At 37.7% G+C, this 22,198-nt stretch overlaps 2 protein-coding genes across 2 annotated transcripts in view; both read left to right on the forward strand.

Annotated features, from left to right (window-relative positions):
• The window catches only part of esyt3 (extended synaptotagmin-like protein 3), a 148,956-nt gene that overhangs the window by 52,692 nt on the left and 74,066 nt on the right, over positions 1-22,198 (forward strand). The window lies entirely within an intron of this gene.
• Positions 1-22,198, forward strand: part of dnah7 (dynein, axonemal, heavy chain 7) — a 98,524-nt gene that overhangs the window by 34,945 nt on the left and 41,381 nt on the right. The window contains exons 34-36 of the mRNA XM_072397643.1: positions 391-588; positions 2,953-3,108; positions 3,267-3,435. Coding sequence (XP_072253744.1) covers positions 391-588; positions 2,953-3,108; positions 3,267-3,435 — 523 coding nt within the window. The remainder of the gene's footprint in view (positions 1-390; positions 589-2,952; positions 3,109-3,266; positions 3,436-22,198) is intronic.

A 22,198-nucleotide genomic window follows, 5' to 3' on the forward strand; every position in this document is an offset into this window, starting at 1 on the left:
TGAACCAGTGTTGTGTCTTTAGGTAATATGACAAGTTAGCAAATAATTACTTTTAATTTGTATCTGTTGTATCTTTGTTGCTAGCTGCCTGTTGTAAAGACAAGCAGTTTATTCACATTTCTTTAGTAGCATCTACAGAAAATACCAAAGATAACACTGTCTGAAGACATTAACAGCATATTGTTCCCTCAGTGTAGGCTTTGAAATTAATCAATTGTGAATGCACCTTCAGTGTACAGACATGTCCAGTTTATCTCATATTATACACAAATCAATGTGTGTGTGCTCAATTTAAACAATTTCATTCTGATTCAGATTTGGTCCATTGTGCCCAGTGGACAGTAACCTCTTCTATCATGATTTTTTTTTCCTTCTATGTGTTCTTTTTAGGGCCCAGGTAGGTGGGAGCTTTGGACAGATGAGCTCAAGACTGCTCCCTCCATATGTAAGGACATGCAGTTCAACCAGATCATTGTGCCCACTGAGAACACCATACGGTACATGGCACTAATGGAGCTCCTCGTCACTCACCAAAAGCCAACTATTTTCATCGGTCCCACCGGTACAGGCAAGAGTGTCTACATTACAGTAAGTTGTACGATTGTGTTGTTTCATTAACCTGAATTTTGAAAAGCACTATGTGTTGTGTTGTTGTATATGTAGTGCATGTTATATAAGAAGTGAGCGTTAATTTCTGTGAAGTGTAATCGAAACACAGAGTTAGTCAGACACAAATAGCAAAAGCAACACAGTTACAGAATACATGGTATTTCTCAGCAGAACTTAGAATATTTATATAAAGCACTAATCCACTCCTCCACCCGTTTGCTCCATGTGTTCATCCATAAGTGAGCTCAAACTTCAGACTCTGGGGCAAATGGAGATCATCTCACTGGGGAACCTGCTTTGCTCTCAGCTTCCTGCTTCTCTGCATAGTGAATCGGCTCAGTACAAAAATGGCAACCAGCAGACCGTAGCACAATTCCAAATCTGGCACAAGTGATAAAGCAGCACCAACACCCTAACTGCTTGAATATGAATGGCATGTTGCCCTCACACTGATGCACTTTGGCTGCATGCTGTGTTCATTCACATCATAAATCTCCTTTAATTTTGCACGCCCTTACAAGCATGATTTGACAAGCATGTGTATGCTTGCTGTGCGTAAACTGATCAAAATGCACAGACAGGTGGTGTACGTTAGTACAGGTCCATAAAGCTTAATGTGAGCATTTCTTGTGATCAAACTAGTAAAAGCTGTTTTATGTGTGCTCTTCTTGTAAAATGCATCTTTTGCATGCTGATGCAAAATATTAAGTGATCATAGTATTTTTCCTAATGAGAACTTAAGGACATCTTCTCAACTGTTCAGTTAATGAAATATACTTCTGCTTAGTACTCTACTTCTGCTTAGAGTTTTTTTATGATCTAGTAGTAATGTCTTATTTTTCTAGGCCATTTTTCAAAGTGAAATCTTTTTTTTTTCTGTTGTGGAATAATTTTATTAAGTTAAAGATGTATACAATTGTGAAAGAGTAAGCTGAACTTCTTTCAGGTCTTTCTAAGGTTTTATATATCAGGGAAATATTGTAAAAATCACCTGGTCCATACCATGTGAAAATAGGAAAATACCTCCTCAGATGAACTACAAATGTGACAAATTATTTGTCTGAAAACTTTGCCAAAATGCAGAAGCAGCATGTGGAAAAACTGTGTCCACCATTACTGCTTTGTTTGGAATTAAGAGAGTAAGTAGTAGTCAGGTGCTGGTAATAAAAGTATGTGATTAATCCATCATGAACAACTGTGAGCACCTCTTTAAAGCTGAGGCTCTGGTAGTTTGCTGGTCTGCAGCATTCAGGTGGGTGTTAACACAATGTCAAGGAGAAAAGACTTCAGCAATAGTCTTATAGAGGCAATTGTTGCTGCTCATCTATCTGGTAAGGGTTATGAGGCCATTTCCAAAGTATTTAGAGTCCATCGTTCTGCAGAGAGAAAGTTTATTCATAAGTGAAAAACATTCAAGACAGCTGTCAATCTTCCCAAGAATATATATCCCAGCAAGTTGACCACAAGGTCAGAATTACAGAGAAACCCAAGAAATACCTCTCAGACTACAGGCATCAGCATATTGTCAGTTCATGACAGTACAGTAGAAAAAGACCGAACAAGTATGACTTGTTTGGAAGGTTGCAGAGGAAAGCCTTTTCTTACTATGCATGGCAGCGTGGCTTAAATTTGCAAAGTTGCCTCTGAACAGACCACAAGTTTCTGGAACAATGGCCTTTGGACAGCTGAGGCCAAATTATTGTTATTGTATCAACCATAAACTCTTCAATAAGTATTCTACAGTCAAATTTTAGACCATTTGTCCAACAACAGAATGAAAAAAAAAGAAAATAACAAGTTGTTGCAATGGCCTAGACCTTAACCTGATTGACATGGGACATGAAGAGAGCAGTGTGTAAAAACAAATGTCTCAAAACTTCAATGAGCTGAATCAGCAGTTCAGCTCATTGAGAAGAGTGGCCCGAAATTCCTCCACCATGATGTGAGAGACTCATTATGTTATATAGAAAAGGATTTCTTTAAATCATTGCTGCTAAAGATAGTTCCACAAGCTACCGAATCATGAGGTGCACTTTGTTTCTCACACAATGCTGCTGTATTTTGGTTTAGCTTTTGTAAAATATGTAATGACACAAATAACATTATTGATAATACGCGGTTGTTCATCTGAGTTTGTATTTACCTAATTATTAGGACCTGATAGACCTGACTTGATCATTTTCTGTTGTGTCTTGATACTGAAAACTTAGGAATTGAAAGAAAGCATACTTTCTTTTTAATGTAAATTTTTATGATGTAGTCTTGTTAATACTTTACTGAACATAATGCACTTTCATACAGTGAGATTTGATGATAATTTGTGTTCATATTTCTATTGCTTAGGACTTCCTGTTGAACAAGCTGCAGAAGGATGTGTACAGCCCATTATTTATCAACTTCTCAGCCCAGACTACAGCTGCCCAGACCCAAAATATCATTATGTCTAAGTTAGATAAGCGGCGCAAAGGAGTGTTTGGCCCACCCCTGGGAAAGAAAATGGTACAGCTACTATTTTTCTTTCTCTTGAACATCTTGTCAGTCTTCAGTCACTCTATTTTGACAGTTCAACAGTATGTTCAGCTTACAGGCATGTTGCTTTTCATCAGTACTTGGTAAATAATCTCGATTCTCAGTACACTAATCTTGGATCTTATCAGGTGGTATTTGTAGATGATGTTAACATGCCTGCCAGGGAGGTTTATGGTGCCCAGCCTCCTGTGGAGCTTCTGCGCCAGTGGCTGGACCACTGGAACTGGTATGACATGAAGGACTGCTCAATGATTAGCCTGGTGGATATTCAGGTCATATGTGCTATGGGGCCTCCTGGTGAGTAGCAGCTTTAGCAACCTAAAGTTTAATATACCTATGTAATATATCTTGGGTTACCAAGATATAACAAATTAGACAAAATGTCAGGATTCAATTTCTATGTGGAGTGAAGAGTCACAGGAATTAATTTTATCAGAAGCTCTGTTTCACTGAAATGTGATTTATTCACATAGCTAATTTAATTTTTTTATTTTAATTTAAATTTTAATGTACTTATTTTTTGTTCAGGTAAGTGAACAATGTTTTCTGACATATGTTTAAAATGAGTTTGAAAAAACGTCTGAGGCTGCATGAGTTTTATGTTGCAGGCTCTTGTACCATTTAAATGAATCAACACATCACAATGTGATTCAGATAATAAAACCTGGGAAACATCGAATGAGCAAAGCACTGACTGTTGAAGAATAACAATTTTAGCTGTTTTCATTCACTGTTACTATGTTTTGCACAACCACTGCACACTTAGCACACTATAACATGTTATATGGCTGTATGAGGACTTTTATAATATATGCCATCTTATTTAGTGTACTGCTCAGTCCTGCGTGAATAACAAATACTGCATGTGCAGCGTGGTTCTTGTTATCACTTTCGCAGGAATGTCTGAATGAAGTGTGAGGAACGGAAAAGTGATCGAAGTATAAATGACTGAATACCATCGCTTAAACAGATTGATGACGCCATTAATTTTGCGTAGTTCATGTGTCAAAAGGCCTTTAGTTACTCCCAGGAACTCTGAGAGGAAAATGCGTAGTGAAAAAAGCATGATAAATTACAATATAAGCAAGGACACCTCGGGCGTGTCCTCTGTATTTTTTTATTTATTTTTCCTTACCTTTGATGTTACTGCTACCGTTAGTGAGTCACTCAGTCACACCAGTCACTGGTAGAGGAGCACATCAAGCTAAACATGTAGGTGGAGAGCAGTTTAAGTGGTAGACGACTGTGAGAAAAACATGCATTTTAATGTGGAGATATTTTTATTGCAGCCCAGCTTACTACTCGGATAGCAAGGAAACATGAATCAAAGTTTAATTTTGGTTAACTCCGTCAGTACCGGTCGTCAATCAATTTCCACCGGTTGAGTCAACATTCATTTTGCGATTGAAATGTCAGCGACGTCTTCCATTGAAAATTAAACGTTTATTCAGTGTTGATTTCTCAGTGTTGGATGCTGGACCTGTTCTATATTTCTGCTGGATGCCGGAGCACAACGCAGCAACACTGCACAGAGCAGATTGTGCGGGACAGGAAGTCGTGCGCAGAAACAGAATTAAACACCCGGTTAATTTTCAAAATAATAATAATAAATCATTTTCTTTGGTAACTTGCCCTTACTTTATGAGTCATCATAATGGTCCTTCAAAAGGCCTCAGAATGCTCAATTTTTACCTCAAATTTTCAAAAGCTCTGCACTGGCCTGAAGGTTTTTTGAGATTTCTGACACATCTGAAAACATGTTGAAATGGCGTATTGTTTTCATTTCTATCAGTTTAGTATTTGACTGTGTTTATAGATTCAAGAGTTTTATTTGTCACATACATAATCATATATAGTACAATGTGCAGTGAAAGTGCAGTTTTCTTTTTACCTGCTACCAAGAATTAAAGATAAGAATTTAAATATAAATATGTGAACAAAAAAAAAACCTTGGCACGATAATTCCACACAAAATAAGAAAAATGCTTCAGTAAAAAGTGTTGAGTGTAGGGTATTAAAATATAAGTGTAAAAATGTACAATATTAACAATATTATTGACGTTAGCATTAAGGTGTGGGTGAGTGAGATAGTCCAGTTTTTATATTCTTCACTAAAGGAAAAACAGGATAGGGAGGAAAAGGCTGAACCAAACCAAGCTCATCTTTGGGCCAAGCAGCAAGAAGAGGAGCAGTGATAGAGGGAGAGCAGGTACTATAAAAGGAAGAGACTATGCCAGACCTGTATACGTTTTAAAAGTCAGATGTATAATGCATGATAATTGAAGTATTGTGTAAGATTATAAAAGAAATGTGTTCAAAAGCTGGTTTACCTTAACAAGAGTGAACAGATTAGGCACTATCATCAACATGATAGTGTAATAGGGCTTGGTTATCTATTTTAAATACTGAAGGAAATATGAAGCATTTGTATATATTACCCCTCTGTCCCAGGACAGTTCATTCCTTTTTATTCCTAATCCATGACTTGATGAAATTCATTCTCCAGTTTTACAATTTCACTCATTTGCAAATCATTTAGGATGAGGCTGATGTTCTCTGATAACAAACAAAACAAATAAGCCTAAAAGTCATTCTGGTGGGTTTTTTTGCTCCTTAAGACTCTGAAAATGGCCAGATTTGAATAACGGAATTTAAAAACTTTCCATACCCCTGAACCTGACTAGAAGTTCTGACTCATGACCTCAGTATTTTTTGGACCCTGCGTACGGCCCTGAATATAAGCTAGGAAAGGGCAAAACCATTTCAGAGCAATAGACAGCATCCCTGTTACAACAGTAAATCACACACACTCTTGCCTGTTGCTCAACAGACCTGGAGGAGAAAAAAAAGTGTTGTAATAACATGGAAATTACAGTATAATGTATCTGTGGATATTTCATGCTGTTCCACTTATTGATCTGAAAAACTCAGGCTTGTTGTGCAGTATAGCTGATGCGCTATGCCAATGTCCTGATTTTGCACTGCAGTATCATCAGTTATACGTTTATTTGAACTGTATTACCTGTCTGAGAAAGAATGTGGTGTGCGAGTGGCAGTTAATGGAACATTCCTGCTTGAAGTGCTAAAAATGTAGCCTACATTGTGATGCCAATGCACGATTACAAGCAGGAGATATTTGTGATCACACTGTCTACTCCCTTTTCACTATTTCAAAATCTTACTGTATCCCTCACCTTAAGCTCTCAAATTAAGTTGTGGGAAACAATCTGAAGAAATTACTTGTTCAGCCTTCAGTTTAACCATAATGTTAGAGCATCATCAAGAAAATGTCACCAACATGATGTTAACCTTGTTAAAATAAATTTTTTTAAACTCAGTTTTTATTTTATGTCAGAAACTGGAAGGACACAGGCGCAGGGTTTTCAGAATAAGTTAGTTTATTAATTAAACCACTTATATGTCTCCAGGTCAGAGAAATCAATGGGCTATGGAAGACTAACACAATTCCCTCAATAACTATGATGAGGGTAGTGTGACTATAAAACTTATCAAAATAATACTCACTCCACTCCAGGAGGAAAACTGAAAGAGCTATAAAAGTTTTAACAAAATAACTTGCCGCTCTCTTCTAAAGAGGCAATACGAAATCAAACTCTCTCCTGTAAAACAGAGGCACTGTGAAAGGATCGTTAGAACCAAAAATCACTCCACTAACGGAGGCACTCTGAAAAGATCATCAAAACCAAAAATCACTCCACTAACGGAGGCACTATGAAAAGATTATCAAAACCAAAAATCACTCCACTAACGGAGGCACTATGAAAGGGTTATCAAAACCAAAAATCACTCCACTAACGGAGGCACTCTGAAAAGATTATCAAAACCAAAAATCACTCCACTAACGGAGGCACTATGAAAGGGTTATCAAACCAAAAATCACTCCACTAACGGAGGCACTCTGAAAAGATTATCAAAACCAAAAATCACTCCACTAACGGAGGCACTATGTTAGGGTTATCAAAACCAAAAATCACTCCACTAACGGAAGCACTATGAAAAGATTATCAGAACCAAAAATCACTCCACTAACGGAGGCACTATGAAAGGGTTATCAAAACCAAAAATCACTCCACTAACGGAAGCACTATGAAAAGATTATCAGAACCAAAAATCACTCCACTAACGGAAGCACTATGAAAAGATCAAAAGCAAAAATCACTCCACTAACGGAGGCACTCTGAAAAGATTATCAGAACCAAAAATCACTCCACTAACGGAGGCACTCTGAAAAGATCAAAACCAAAAATCACTCCACTAACGGAGGCACTCTGAAAAGATTATCAAAACCAAAAATCACTTCACTAACAGAGGCACTATGAAAAGATTATCAAAACCAAAAATCACTCCACTAACGGAGGCACTATGAAAAGATTATCAGAACCAAAAATCACTCCACTAACGGAGGCACTCTGAAAAGATCAAAACCAAAAATCACTCCACTAACGGAGGCACTCTGAAAAGATTATCAAAACCAAAAATCACTCCACTAACCGAAGCAATATGAAAAGATTATCAAAACCAAAAATCACTCCACTAACGGAGGCACTATGAAAAGATTATCAAAACCAAAAATCACTCCACTAACGGAGGCAGTCTGAAAAGATTATCAGAACCAAAAATCACTCCACTAACGGAGGCAGTCTGAAAAGATTATCAGAACCAAAAATCACTCCACTAACGGAGGCAGTTATGAAAAGATTATCAAAACCAAAAATCACTCCACTAACGGAGGCACTATGAAAAGATTATCAGAACCAAAAATCACTCCACTAACGGAGGCACTCTGAAAAGATCAAAACCAAAAATCACTCCACTAACGGAGGCACTCTGAAAAGATTATCAAAACCAAAAATCACTTCACTAACGGAGGCACTATGAAAAGATTATTAGAACCAAAAATCACTCCACTAACGGAGGCAGTCTGAAAAGATTATCAGAACCAAAAATCACTCCACTAACGGAGGCAGTCTGAAAAGATTATCAAAACCAAAAATCACTTCACTAACGGAGGCACTATGAAAAGATTATCAAAACCAAAAATCACTCCACTAACGGAGGCACTCTGAAAAGATTATCAGAACCAAAAATCACTCCACTAACGGAGGCACTATGAAAAGATTATCAAAACCAAAAATCACTCCACTAACGGAGGCACTCTGAAAAGATTATCAGAACCAAAAATCACTCCACTAACGGAGGCACTCTGAAAAGATCAGAACCAAAAATCACTCCACTAACGGAGGCACTATGAAAAGATTATCAAAACCAAAAATCACTCCACTAACGGAGGCACTATGAAAAGATTATCAAAACCAAAAATCGCTCCACTAACGGAGGCAGTTATGAAAAGATTATCAAAACCAAAAATCACTCCACTAACGGAGGCACTATGAAAAGATTATCAAAACCAAAAATCACTCCACTAACAGAGGCACTATGAAAAGATTATCAAAACCAAAAATCACTCCACTAACGGAGGCAGTTATGAAAAGATTATCAAAACCAAAAATCACTCCACTAACGGAGGCACTATGAAAAGATTATCAAAACCAAAAATCACTCCACTAACGGAGGCACTATGAAAAGATTATCAAAACCAAAAATCACTCCACTAACAGAGGCACTATGAAAAGATTATCAAAACCAAAAATCACTCCACTAACGGAGGCACTATGAAAAGATTATCAGAACCAAAAATCACTCCACTAACGGAGGCACTATGAAAAGATTATCAGAACCAAAAATCACTCCACTAACGGAGGCACTATGAAAAGATCAAAACCAAAAATCACTCCACTAACGGAGGCACTCTGAAAAGATTATCAAAACCAAAAATCACTTCACTAACGGAGGCACTCTGAAAAGATTATCAGAACCAAAAATCACTCCACTAACGGAGGCACTCTGAAAAGATTATCAAAACCAAAAATCACTTCACTAACGGAGGCACTCTGAAAAGATTATCAGAACCAAAAATCACTCCACTAACGGAGGCAGTCTGAAAAGATTATCAGAACCAAAAATCACTCCACTAACGGAGGCACTCTGAAAAGATTATCAGAACCAAAAATCACTCCACTAACGGAGGCACTCTGAAAAGATCAAAACCAAAAATCACTCCACTAACGGAGGCACTCTGAAAAGATTATCAAAACCAAAAATCACTTCACTAACGGAGGCACTATGAAAAGATTATCAGAACCAAAAATCACTCCACTAATGGAGGCAGTCTGAAAAGATTATCAGAACCAAAAATCACTCCACTAACGGAGGCAGTCTGAAAAGATCAAAACCAAAAATCACTCCACTAACGGAGGCACTCTGAATAGATTATCAAAACCAAAAATCACTCCACTAACGGAGGCACTATGAAAAGATTATCAGAACCAAAAATCACTCCACTAACGGAGGCACTATGAAAAGATTATTAGAACCAAAAATCACTCCACTAACGGAGGCAGTCTGAAAAGATCAAAACCAAAAATCACTCCACTAACGGAGGCACTCTGAAAAGATTATCAAAACCAAAAATCACTTCACTAACGGAGGCACTATGAAAAGATTATTAGAACCAAAAATCACTCCACTAACGGAGGCAGTCTGAAAAGATTATCAGAACCAAAAATCACTCCACTAACGGAGGCAGTCTGAAAAGATTATCAAAACCAAAAATCACTTCACTAACGGAGGCACTATGAAAAGATTATCAGAACCAAAAATCACTCCACTAACGGAGGCACTATGAAAAGATTATCAAAACCAAAAATCACTCCACTAACGGAGGCACTCTGAAAAGATTATCAAAACCAAAAATCACTCCACTAACGGAGGCAGTTATGAAAAGATTATCAAAACCAAAAATCACTCCACTAACGGAGGCACTCTGAAAAGATCAGAACCAAAAATCACTCCACTAACGGAGGCACTATGAAAAGATTATCAAAACCAAAAATCACTCCACTAACGGAGGCACTATGAAAAGATTATCAAAACCAAAAATCACTCCACTAACGGAGGCAGTTATGAAAAGATTATCAAAACCAAAAATCACTCCACTAACGGAGGCACTATGAAAAGATTATCAAAACCAAAAATCACTCCACTAACAGAGGCACTATGAAAAGATTATCAAAACCAAAAATCACTCCACTAACGGAGGCAGTTATGAAAAGATTATCAAAACCAAAAATCACTCCACTAACGGAGGCACTATGAAAAGATTATCAAAACCAAAAATCACTCCACTAACGGAGGCACTATGAAAAGATTATCAAAACCAAAAATCACTCCACTAACGGAGGCACTATGAAAAGATTATCAAAACCAAAAATCACTCCACTAACGGAGGCACTATGAAAAGATTATCAGAACCAAAAATCACTCCACTAACGGAGGCACTATGAAAAGATCAAAAACAAAAATCACTCCACTAACGGAGGCACTCTGAAAAGATTATCAAAACCAAAAATCACTTCACTAACGGAGGCACTCTGAAAAGATTATCAGAACCAAAAATCACTCCACTAACGGAGGCACTCTGAAAAGATTATCAAAACCAAAAATCACTTCACTAACGGAGGCACTCTGAAAAGATTATCAGAACCAAAAATCACTCCACTAACGGAGGCAGTCTGAAAAGATTATCAGAACCAAAAATCACTCCACTAACGGAGGCACTCTGAAAAGATTATCAGAACCAAAAATCACTCCACTAACGGAGGCACTCTGAAAAGATCAAAACCAAAAATCACTCCACTAACGGAGGCACTCTGAAAAGATTATCAAAACCAAAAATCACTTCACTAACGGAGGCACTATGAAAAGATTATCAGAACCAAAAATCACTCCACTAATGGAGGCAGTCTGAAAAGATTATCAGAACCAAAAATCACTCCACTAACGGAGGCAGTCTGAAAAGATCAAAACCAAAAATCACTCCACTAACGGAGGCACTCTGAATAGATTATCAAAACCAAAAATCACTCCACTAACGGAGGCACTATGAAAAGATTATCAGAACCAAAAATCACTCCACTAACGGAGGCACTATGAAAAGATCAGAACCAAAAATCACTCCACTAACGGAGGCACTATGAAAAGATTATCAAAACCAAAAATCACTCCACTAACGGAGGCAGTTATGAAAAGATTATCAAAACCAAAAATCACTCCACTAACGGACGCACTATGAAAAGATTATCAAAACCAAAAATCACTCCACTAACAGAGGCACTATGAAAAGATTATCAAAACCAAAAATCACTCCACTAACGGAGGCAGTTATGAAAAGATTATCAAAACCAAAAATCACTCCACTAACGGAGGCACTCTGAAAAGATTATCAGAACCAAAAATCACTCCACTAACGGAGGCACTCTGAAAAGATCAAAACCAAAAATCACTCCACTAACGGAGGCACTCTGAAAAGATTATCAAAACCAAAAATCACTTCACTAACGGAGGCACTCTGAAAAGATTATCAGAACCAAAAATCACTCCACTAACGGAGGCAGTCTGAAAAGATTATCAGAACCAAAAATCACTCCACTAACGGAGGCACTCTGAAAAGATTATCAGAACCAAAAATCACTCCACTAACGGAGGCACTCTGAAAAGATCAAAACCAAAAATCACTCCACTAACGGAGGCACTCTGAAAAGATTATCAAAACCAAAAATCACTTCACTAACGGAGGCACTATGAAAAGATTATCAGAACCAAAAATCACTCCACTAATGGAGGCAGTCTGAAAAGATTATCAGAACCAAAAATCACTCCACTAACGGAGGCAGTCTGAAAAGATCAAAACCAAAAATCACTCCACTAACGGAGGCACTCTGAATAGATTATCAAAACCAAAAATCACTCCACTAACGGAGGCAGTATGAAAAGATTATCAGAACCAAAAATCACTCCACTAACGGAGGCACTATGAAAAGATTATTAGAACCAAAAATCACTCCACTAACGGAGGCAGTCTGAAAAGATTATCAGAACCAAAAATCACTCCACTAACGGAGGCACTCTGAAAAGATCAAAACCAAAAATCACTCCACTAACGGAGGCACTCTGAAAAGATTATCAAAACCAAAAATCACTTCACTAACGGAGGCACTATGAAAAGATTATTAGAACCAAAAATCACTCCACTAACGGAGGCAGTCTGAAAAGATTATCAGAACCAAAAATCACTCCACTAACGGAGGCAGTCTGAAAAGATTATCAAAACCAAAAATCACTTCACTAACGGAGGCACTATGAAAAGATTATCAAAACCAAAAATCACTCCACTAACGGAGGCACTCTGAAAAGATTATCAGAACCAAAAATCACTCCACTAACGGAGGCACTATGAAAAGATTATCAAAACCAAAAATCACTCCACTAACGGAGGCACTCTGAAAAGATTATCAGAACCAAAAATCACTCCACTAACGGAGGCACTCTGAAAAGATCAGAACCAAAAATCACTCCACTAACGGAGGCACTATGAAAAGATTATCAAAACCAAAAATCACTCCACTAACGGAGGCACTATGAAAAGATTATCAAAAACAAAAATCACTCCACTAACGGAGGCAGTTATGAAAAGATTATCAAAACCAAAAATCACTCCACTAACGGAGGCACTATGAAAAGATTATCAAAACCAAAAATCACTCCACTAACAGAGGCACTATGAAAAGATTATCAAAACCAAAAATCACTCCACTAACGGAGGCAGTTATGAAAAGATTATCAAAACCAAAAATCACTCCACTAACGGAGGCACTATGAAAAGATTATCAAAACCAAAAATCACTCCACTAACGGAGGCACTATGAAAAGATTATCAAAACCAAAAATCACTCCACTAACGGAGGCACTATGAAAAGATTATCAAAACCAAAAATCACTCCACTAACGGAGGCACTATGAAAAGATTATCAAAACCAAAAATCACTCCACTAACAGAGGCACTATGAAAAGATTATCAAAACCAAAAATCACTCCACTAACGGAGGCAGTTATGAAAAGATTATCAAAACCAAAAATCACTCCACTAACGGAGGCACTCTGAAAAGATTATCAGAACCAAAAATCACTCCACTAACGGAGGCACTCTGAAAAGATCAAAACCAAAAATCACTCCACTAACGGAGGCACTCTGAAAAGATTATCAAAACCAAAAATCACTTCACTAACGGAGGCACTCTGAAAAGATTATCAGAACCAAAAATCACTCCACTAACGGAGGCAGTCTGAAAAGATTATCAGAACCAAAAATCACTCCACTAACGGAGGCACTCTGAAAAGATTATCAGAACCAAAAATCACTCCACTAACGGAGGCACTCTGAAAAGATCAAAACCAAAAATCACTCCACTAACGGAGGCACTCTGAAAAGATTATCAAAACCAAAAATCACTTCACTAACGGAGGCACTATGAAAAGATTATCAGAACCAAAAATCACTCCACTAATGGAGGCAGTCTGAAAAGATTATCAGAACCAAAAATCACTCCACTAACGGAGGCAGTCTGAAAAGATCAAAACCAAAAATCACTCCACTAACGGAGGCACTCTGAATAGATTATCAAAACCAAAAATCACTCCACTAACGGAGGCAGTATGAAAAGATTATCAGAACCAAAAATCACTCCACTAACGGAGGCACTATGAAAAGATTATTAGAACCAAAAATCACTCCACTAACGGAGGCAGTCTGAAAAGATTATCAGAACCAAAAATCACTCCACTAACGGAGGCACTCTGAAAAGATCAAAACCAAAAATCACTCCACTAACGGAGGCACTCTGAAAAGATTATCAAAACCAAAAATCACTTCACTAACGGAGGCACTATGAAAAGATTATTAGAACCAAAAATCACTCCACTAACGGAGGCAGTCTGAAAAGATTATCAGAACCAAAAATCACTCCACTAACGGAGGCAGTCTGAAAAGATTATCAAAACCAAAAATCACTTCACTAACGGAGGCACTATGAAAAGATTATCAAAACCAAAAATCACTCCACTAACGGAGGCACTCTGAAAAGATTATCAGAACCAAAAATCACTCCACTAACGGAGGCACTATGAAAAGATTATCAAAACCAAAAATCACTCCACTAACGGAGGCACTCTGAAAAGATTATCAGAACCAAAAATCACTCCACTAACGGAGGCACTCTGAAAAGATCAGAACCAAAAATCACTCCACTAACGGAGGCACTATGAAAAGATTATCAAAACCAAAAATCACTCCACTAACGGAGGCACTATGAAAAGATTATCAAAACCAAAAATCACTCCACTAACGGAGGCAGTTATGAAAAGATTATCAAAACCAAAAATCACTCCACTAACGGAGGCACTATGAAAAGATTATCAAAACCAAAAATCACTCCACTAACAGAGGCACTATGAAAAGATTATCAAAACCAAAAATCACTCCACTAACGGAGGCAGTTATGAAAAGATTATCAAAACCAAAAATCACTCCACTAACGGAGGCACTATGAAAAGATTATCAAAACCAAAAATCACTCCACTAACGGAGGCACTATGAAAAGATTATCAAAACCAAAAATCACTCCACTAACGGAGGCACTATGAAAAGATTATCAAAACCAAAAATCACTCCACTAACGGAGGCACTATGAAAAGATTATCAGAACCAAAAATCACTCCACTAACGGAGGCACTATGAAAAGATCAAAACCAAAAATCACTCCACTAACGGAGGCACTCTGAAAAGATTATCAAAACCAAAAATCACTTCACTAACGGAGGCACTCTGAAAAGATTATCAGAACCAAAAATCACTCCACTAACGGAGGCACTCTGAAAAGATTATCAAAACCAAAAATCACTTCACTAACGGAGGCACTCTGAAAAGATTATCAGAACCAAAAATCACTCCACTAACGGAGGCAGTCTGAAAAGATTATCAGAACCAAAAATCACTCCACTAACGGAGGCACTCTGAAAAGATTATCAGAACCAAAAATCACTCCACTAACGGAGGCACTCTGAAAAGATCAAAACCAAAAATCACTCCACTAACGGAGGCACTCTGAAAAGATTATCAAAACCAAAAATCACTTCACTAACGGAGGCACTATGAAAAGATTATCAGAACCAAAAATCACTCCACTAATGGAGGCAGTCTGAAAAGATTATCAGAACCAAAAATCACTCCACTAACGGAGGCAGTCTGAAAAGATCAGAACCAAAAATCACTCCACTAACGGAGGCACTATGAAAAGATTATCAAAACCAAAAATCACTCCACTAACGGAGGCAGTTATGAAAAGATTATCAAAACCAAAAATCACTCCACTAACGGAGGCACTATGAAAAGATTATCAAAACCAAAAATCACTCCACTAACAGAGGCACTATGAAAAGATTATCAAAACCAAAAATCACTCCACTAACGGAGGCAGTTATGAAAAGATTATCAAAACCAAAAATCACTCCACTAACGGAGGCACTCTGAAAAGATTATCAGAACCAAAAATCACTCCACTAACGGAGGCAGTCTGAAAAGATCAAAACCAAAAATCACTCCACTAACGGAGGCACTCTGAATAGATTATCAAAACCAAAAATCACTCCACTAACGGAGGCACTATGAAAAGATTATCAGAACCAAAAATCACTCCACTAATGGAGGCAGTCTGAAAAGATTATCAGAACCAAAAATCACTCCACTAACGGAGGCAGTCTGAAAAGATCAAAACCAAAAATCACTCCACTAACGGAGGCACTCTGAATAGATTATCAAAACCAAAAATCACTCCACTAACGGAGGCACTATGAAAAGATTATCAGAACCAAAAATCACTCCACTAACGGAGGCACTATGAAAAGATCAGAACCAAAAATCACTCCACTAACGGAGGCACTATGAAAAGATTATCAAAACCAAAAATCACTCCACTAACGGAGGCAGTTATGAAAAGATTATCAAAACCAAAAATCACTCCACTAATGGACGCACTATGAAAAGATTATCAAAACCAAAAATCACTCCACTAACAGAGGCACTATGAAAAGATTATCAAAACCAAAAATCACTCCACTAACGGAGGCAGTTATGAAAAGATTATCAAAACCAAAAATCACTCCACTAACGGAGGCACTCTGAAAAGATTATCAGAACCAAAAATCACTCCACTAACGGAGGCACTCTGAAAAGATCAAAACCAAAAATCACTCCACTAACGGAGGCACTCTGAAAAGATTATCAAAACCAAAAATCACTTCACTAACGGAGGCACTCTGAAAAGATTATCAGAACCAAAAATCACTCCACTAACGGAGGCAGTCTGAAAAGATTATCAGAACCAAAAATCACTCCACTAACGGAGGCACTCTGAAAAGATTATCAGAACCAAAAATCACTCCACTAACGGAGGCACTCTGAAAAGATCAAAACCAAAAATCACTCCACTAACGGAGGCACTCTGAAAAGATTATCAAAACCAAAAATCACTTCACTAACGGAGGCACTATGAAAAGATTATCAGAACCAAAAATCACTCCACTAATGGAGGCAGTCTGAAAAGATTATCAGAACCAAAAATCACTCCACTAACGGAGGCAGTCTGAAAAGATCAAAACCAAAAATCACTCCACTAACGGAGGCACTCTGAATAGATTATCAAAACCAAAAATCACTCCACTAACGGAGGCAGTATGAAAAGATTATCAGAACCAAAAATCACTCCACTAACGGAGGCACTATGAAAAGATTATTAGAACCAAAAATCACTCCACTAACGGAGGCAGTCTGAAAAGATTATCAGAACCAAAAATCACTCCACTAACGGAGGCACTCTGAAAAGATCAAAACCAAAAATCACTCCACTAACGGAGGCACTCTGAAAAGATTATCAAAACCAAAAATCACTTCACTAACGGAGGCACTATGAAAAGATTATTAGAACCAAAAATCACTCCACTAACGGAGGCAGTCTGAAAAGATTATCAGAACCAAAAATCACTCCACTAACGGAGGCAGTCTGAAAAGATTATCAAAACCAAAAATCACTTCACTAACGGAGGCACTATGAAAAGATTATCAAAACCAAAAATCACTCCACTAACGGAGGCACTCTGAAAAGATTATCAGAACCAAAAATCACTCCACTAACGGAGGCACTATGAAAAGATTATCAAAACCAAAAATCACTCCACTAACGGAGGCACTCTGAAAAGATTATCAGAACCAAAAATCACTCCACTAACGGAGGCACTCTGAAAAGATCAGAACCAAAAATCACTCCACTAACGGAGGCACTATGAAAAGATTATCAAAACCAAAAATCACTCCACTAACGGAGGCACTATGAAAAGATTATCAAAAACAAAAATCACTCCACTAACGGAGGCAGTTATGAAAAGATTATCAAAACCAAAAATCACTCCACTAACGGAGGCACTATGAAAAGATTATCAAAACCAAAAATCACTCCACTAACAGAGGCACTATGAAAAGATTATCAAAACCAAAAATCACTCCACTAACGGAGGCAGTTATGAAAAGATTATCAAAACCAAAAATCACTCCACTAACGGAGGCACTATGAAAAGATTATCAAAACCAAAAATCACTCCACTAACGGAGGCACTATGAAAAGATTATCAAAACCAAAAATCACTCCACTAACGGAGGCACTATGAAAAGATTATCAAAACCAAAAATCACTCCACTAACGGAGGCACTATGAAAAGATTATCAAAACCAAAAATCACTCCACTAACAGAGGCACTATGAAAAGATTATCAAAACCAAAAATCACTCCACTAACGGAGGCAGTTATGAAAAGATTATCAAAACCAAAAATCACTCCACTAACGGAGGCACTCTGAAAAGATTATCAGAACCAAAAATCACTCCACTAACGGAGGCACTCTGAAAAGATCAAAACCAAAAATCACTCCACTAACGGAGGCACTCTGAAAAGATTATCAAAACCAAAAATCACTTCACTAACGGAGGCACTCTGAAAAGATTATCAGAACCAAAAATCACTCCACTAACGGAGGCAGTCTGAAAAGATTATCAGAACCAAAAATCACTCCACTAACGGAGGCACTCTGAAAAGATTATCAGAACCAAAAATCACTCCACTAACGGAGGCACTCTGAAAAGATCAAAACCAAAAATCACTCCACTAACGGAGGCACTCTGAAAAGATTATCAAAACCAAAAATCACTTCACTAACGGAGGCACTATGAAAAGATTATCAGAACCAAAAATCACTCCACTAATGGAGGCAGTCTGAAAAGATTATCAGAACCAAAAATCACTCCACTAACGGAGGCAGTCTGAAAAGATCAAAACCAAAAATCACTCCACTAACGGAGGCACTCTGAATAGATTATCAAAACCAAAAATCACTCCACTAACGGAGGCAGTATGAAAAGATTATCAGAACCAAAAATCACTCCACTAACGGAGGCACTATGAAAAGATTATTAGAACCAAAAATCACTCCACTAACGGAGGCAGTCTGAAAAGATTATCAGAACCAAAAATCACTCCACTAACGGAGGCACTCTGAAAAGATCAAAACCAAAAATCACTCCACTAACGGAGGCACTCTGAAAAGATTATCAAAACCAAAAATCACTTCACTAACGGAGGCACTATGAAAAGATTATTAGAACCAAAAATCACTCCACTAACGGAGGCAGTCTGAAAAGATTATCAGAACCAAAAATCACTCCACTAACGGAGGCAGTCTGAAAAGATTATCAAAACCAAAAATCACTTCACTAACGGAGGCACTATGAAAAGATTATCAAAACCAAAAATCACTCCACTAACGGAGGCACTCTGAAAAGATTATCAGAACCAAAAATCACTCCACTAACGGAGGCACTATGAAAAGATTATCAAAACCAAAAATCACTCCACTAACGGAGGCACTCTGAAAAGATTATCAGAACCAAAAATCACTCCACTAACGGAGGCACTCTGAAAAGATCAGAACCAAAAATCACTCCACTAACGGAGGCACTATGAAAAGATTATCAAAACCAAAAATCACTCCACTAACGGAGGCACTATGAAAAGATTATCAAAACCAAAAATCACTCCACTAACGGAGGCAGTTATGAAAAGATTATCAAAACCAAAAATCACTCCACTAACGGAGGCACTATGAAAAGATTATCAAAACCAAAAATCACTCCACTAACAGAGGCACTATGAAAAGATTATCAAAACCAAAAATCACTCCACTAACGGAGGCAGTTATGAAAAGATTATCAAAACCAAAAATCACTCCACTAACGGAGGCACTATGAAAAGATTATCAAAACCAAAAATCACTCCACTAACGGAGGCACTATGAAAAGATTATCAAAACCAAAAATCACTCCACTAACGGAGGCACTATGAAAAGATTATCAAAACCAAAAATCACTCCACTAACGGAGGCACTATGAAAAGATTATCAGAACCAAAAATCACTCCACTAACGGAGGCACTATGAAAAGATCAAAACCAAAAATCACTCCACTAACGGAGGCACTCTGAAAAGATTATCAAAACCAAAAATCACTTCACTAACGGAGGCACTCTGAAAAGATTATCAGAACCAAAAATCACTCCACTAACGGAGGCACTCTGAAAAGATTATCAAAACCAAAAATCACTTCACTAACGGAGGCACTCTGAAAAGATTATCAGAACCAAAAATCACTCCACTAACGGAGGCAGTCTGAAAAGATTATCAGAACCAAAAATCACTCCACTAACGGAGGCACTCTGAAAAGATTATCAGAACCAAAAATCACTCCACTAACGGAGGCACTCTGAAAAGATCAAAACCAAAAATCACTCCACTAACGGAGGCACTCTGAAAAGATTATCAAAACCAAAAATCACTTCACTAACGGAGGCACTATGAAAAGATTATCAGAACCAAAAATCACTCCACTAATGGAGGCAGTCTGAAAAGATTATCAGAACCAAAAATCACTCCACTAACGGAGGCAGTCTGAAAAGATCAGAACCAAAAATCACTCCACTAACGGAGGCACTATGAAAAGATTATCAAAACCAAAAATCACTCCACTAACGGAGGCAGTTATGAAAAGATTATCAAAACCAAAAATCACTCCACTAACGGAGGCACTATGAAAAGATTATCAAAACCAAAAATCACTCCACTAACAGAGGCACTATGAAAAGATTATCAAAACCAAAAATCACTCCACTAACGGAGGCAGTTATGAAAAGATTATCAAAACCAAAAATCACTCCACTAACGGAGGCACTCTGAAAAGATTATCAGAACCAAAAATCACTCCACTAACGGAGGCACTCTGAAAAGATCAAAACCAAAAATCACTCCACTAACGGAGGCACTCTGAAAAGATTATCAAAACCAAAAATCACTTCACTAACGGAGGCACTCTGAAAAGATTATCAGAACCAAAAATCACTCCACTAACGGAGGCAGTCTGAAAAGATTATCAGAACCAAAAATCACTCCACTAACGGAGGCACTCTGAAAAGATTATCAGAACCAAAAATCACTCCACTAACGGAGGCACTCTGAAAAGATCAAAACCAAAAATCACTCCACTAACGGAGGCACTCTGAAAAGATTATCAAAACCAAAAATCACTTCACTAACGGAGGCACTCTGAAAAGATTATCAAAACCAAAAATCACTTCACTAACGGAGGCACTATGAAAAGATTATCAGAACCAAAAATCACTCCACTAATGGAGGCAGTCTGAAAAGATTATCAGAACCAAAAATCACTCCACTAACGGAGGCAGTCTGAAAAGATCAAAACCAAAAATCACTCCACTAACGGAGGCACTCTGAATAGATTATCAAAACCAAAAATCACTCCACTAACGGAGGCAGTATGAAAAGATTATCAGAACCAAAAATCACTCCACTAACGGAGGCACTATGAAAAGATTATTAGAACCAAAAATCACTCCACTAACGGAGGCAGTCTGAAAAGATTATCAGAACCAAAAATCACTCCACTAACGGAGGCACTCTGAAAAGATCAAAACCAAAAATCACTCCACTAACGGAGGCACTCTGAAAAGATTATCAAAACCAAAAATCACTTCACTAACGGAGGCACTATGAAAAGATTATCAAAACCAAAAATCACTCCACTAACGGAGGCACTATGAAAAGATTATCAGAACCAAAAATCACTCCACTAACGGAGGCAGTCTGAAAAGATTATCAAAACCAAAAATCACTTCACTAACGGAGGCACTATGAAAAGATTATCAAAACCAAAAATCACTCCACTAACGGAGGCAGTTATGAAAAGATTATCAAAACCAAAAATCACTCCACTAACGGAGGCACTATGAAAAGATTATCAAAACCAAAAATCACTCCACTAACAGAGGCACTATGAAAAGATTATCAAAACCAAAAATCACTCCACTAACGGAGGCAGTTATGAAAAGATTATCAAAACCAAAAATCACTCCACTAACGGAGGCACTCTGAAAAGATTATCAGAACCAAAAATCACTCCACTAACGGAGGCACTCTGAAAAGATCAAAACCAAAAATCACTCCACTAACGGAGGCACTCTGAAAAGATTATCAAAACCAAAAATCACTTCACTAACGGAGGCACTCTGAAAAGATTATCAGAACCAAAAATCACTCCACTAACGGAGGCAGTCTGAAAAGATTATCAGAACCAAAAATCACTCCACTAACGGAGGCACTCTGAAAAGATTATCAGAACCAAAAATCACTCCACTAACGGAGGCACTCTGAAAAGATCAAAACCAAAAATCACTCCACTAACGGAGGCACTCTGAAAAGATTATCAAAACCAAAAATCACTTCACTAACGGAGGCACTATGAAAAGATTATCAGAACCAAAAATCACTCCACTAATGGAGGCAGTCTGAAAAGATTATCAGAACCAAAAATCACTCCACTAACGGAGGCAGTCTGAAAAGATCAAAACCAAAAATCACTCCACTAACGGAGGCACTCTGAATAGATTATCAAAACCAAAAATCACTCCACTAA

Source organism: Leuresthes tenuis, unplaced genomic scaffold, assembly GCF_036924035.1.
Source record: "Leuresthes tenuis unplaced genomic scaffold, fLeuTen1.0.hap1 SCAF_12, whole genome shotgun sequence".
In the NCBI taxonomy this organism is placed as follows: Eukaryota; Metazoa; Chordata; class Actinopteri; order Atheriniformes; family Atherinopsidae; genus Leuresthes; species Leuresthes tenuis.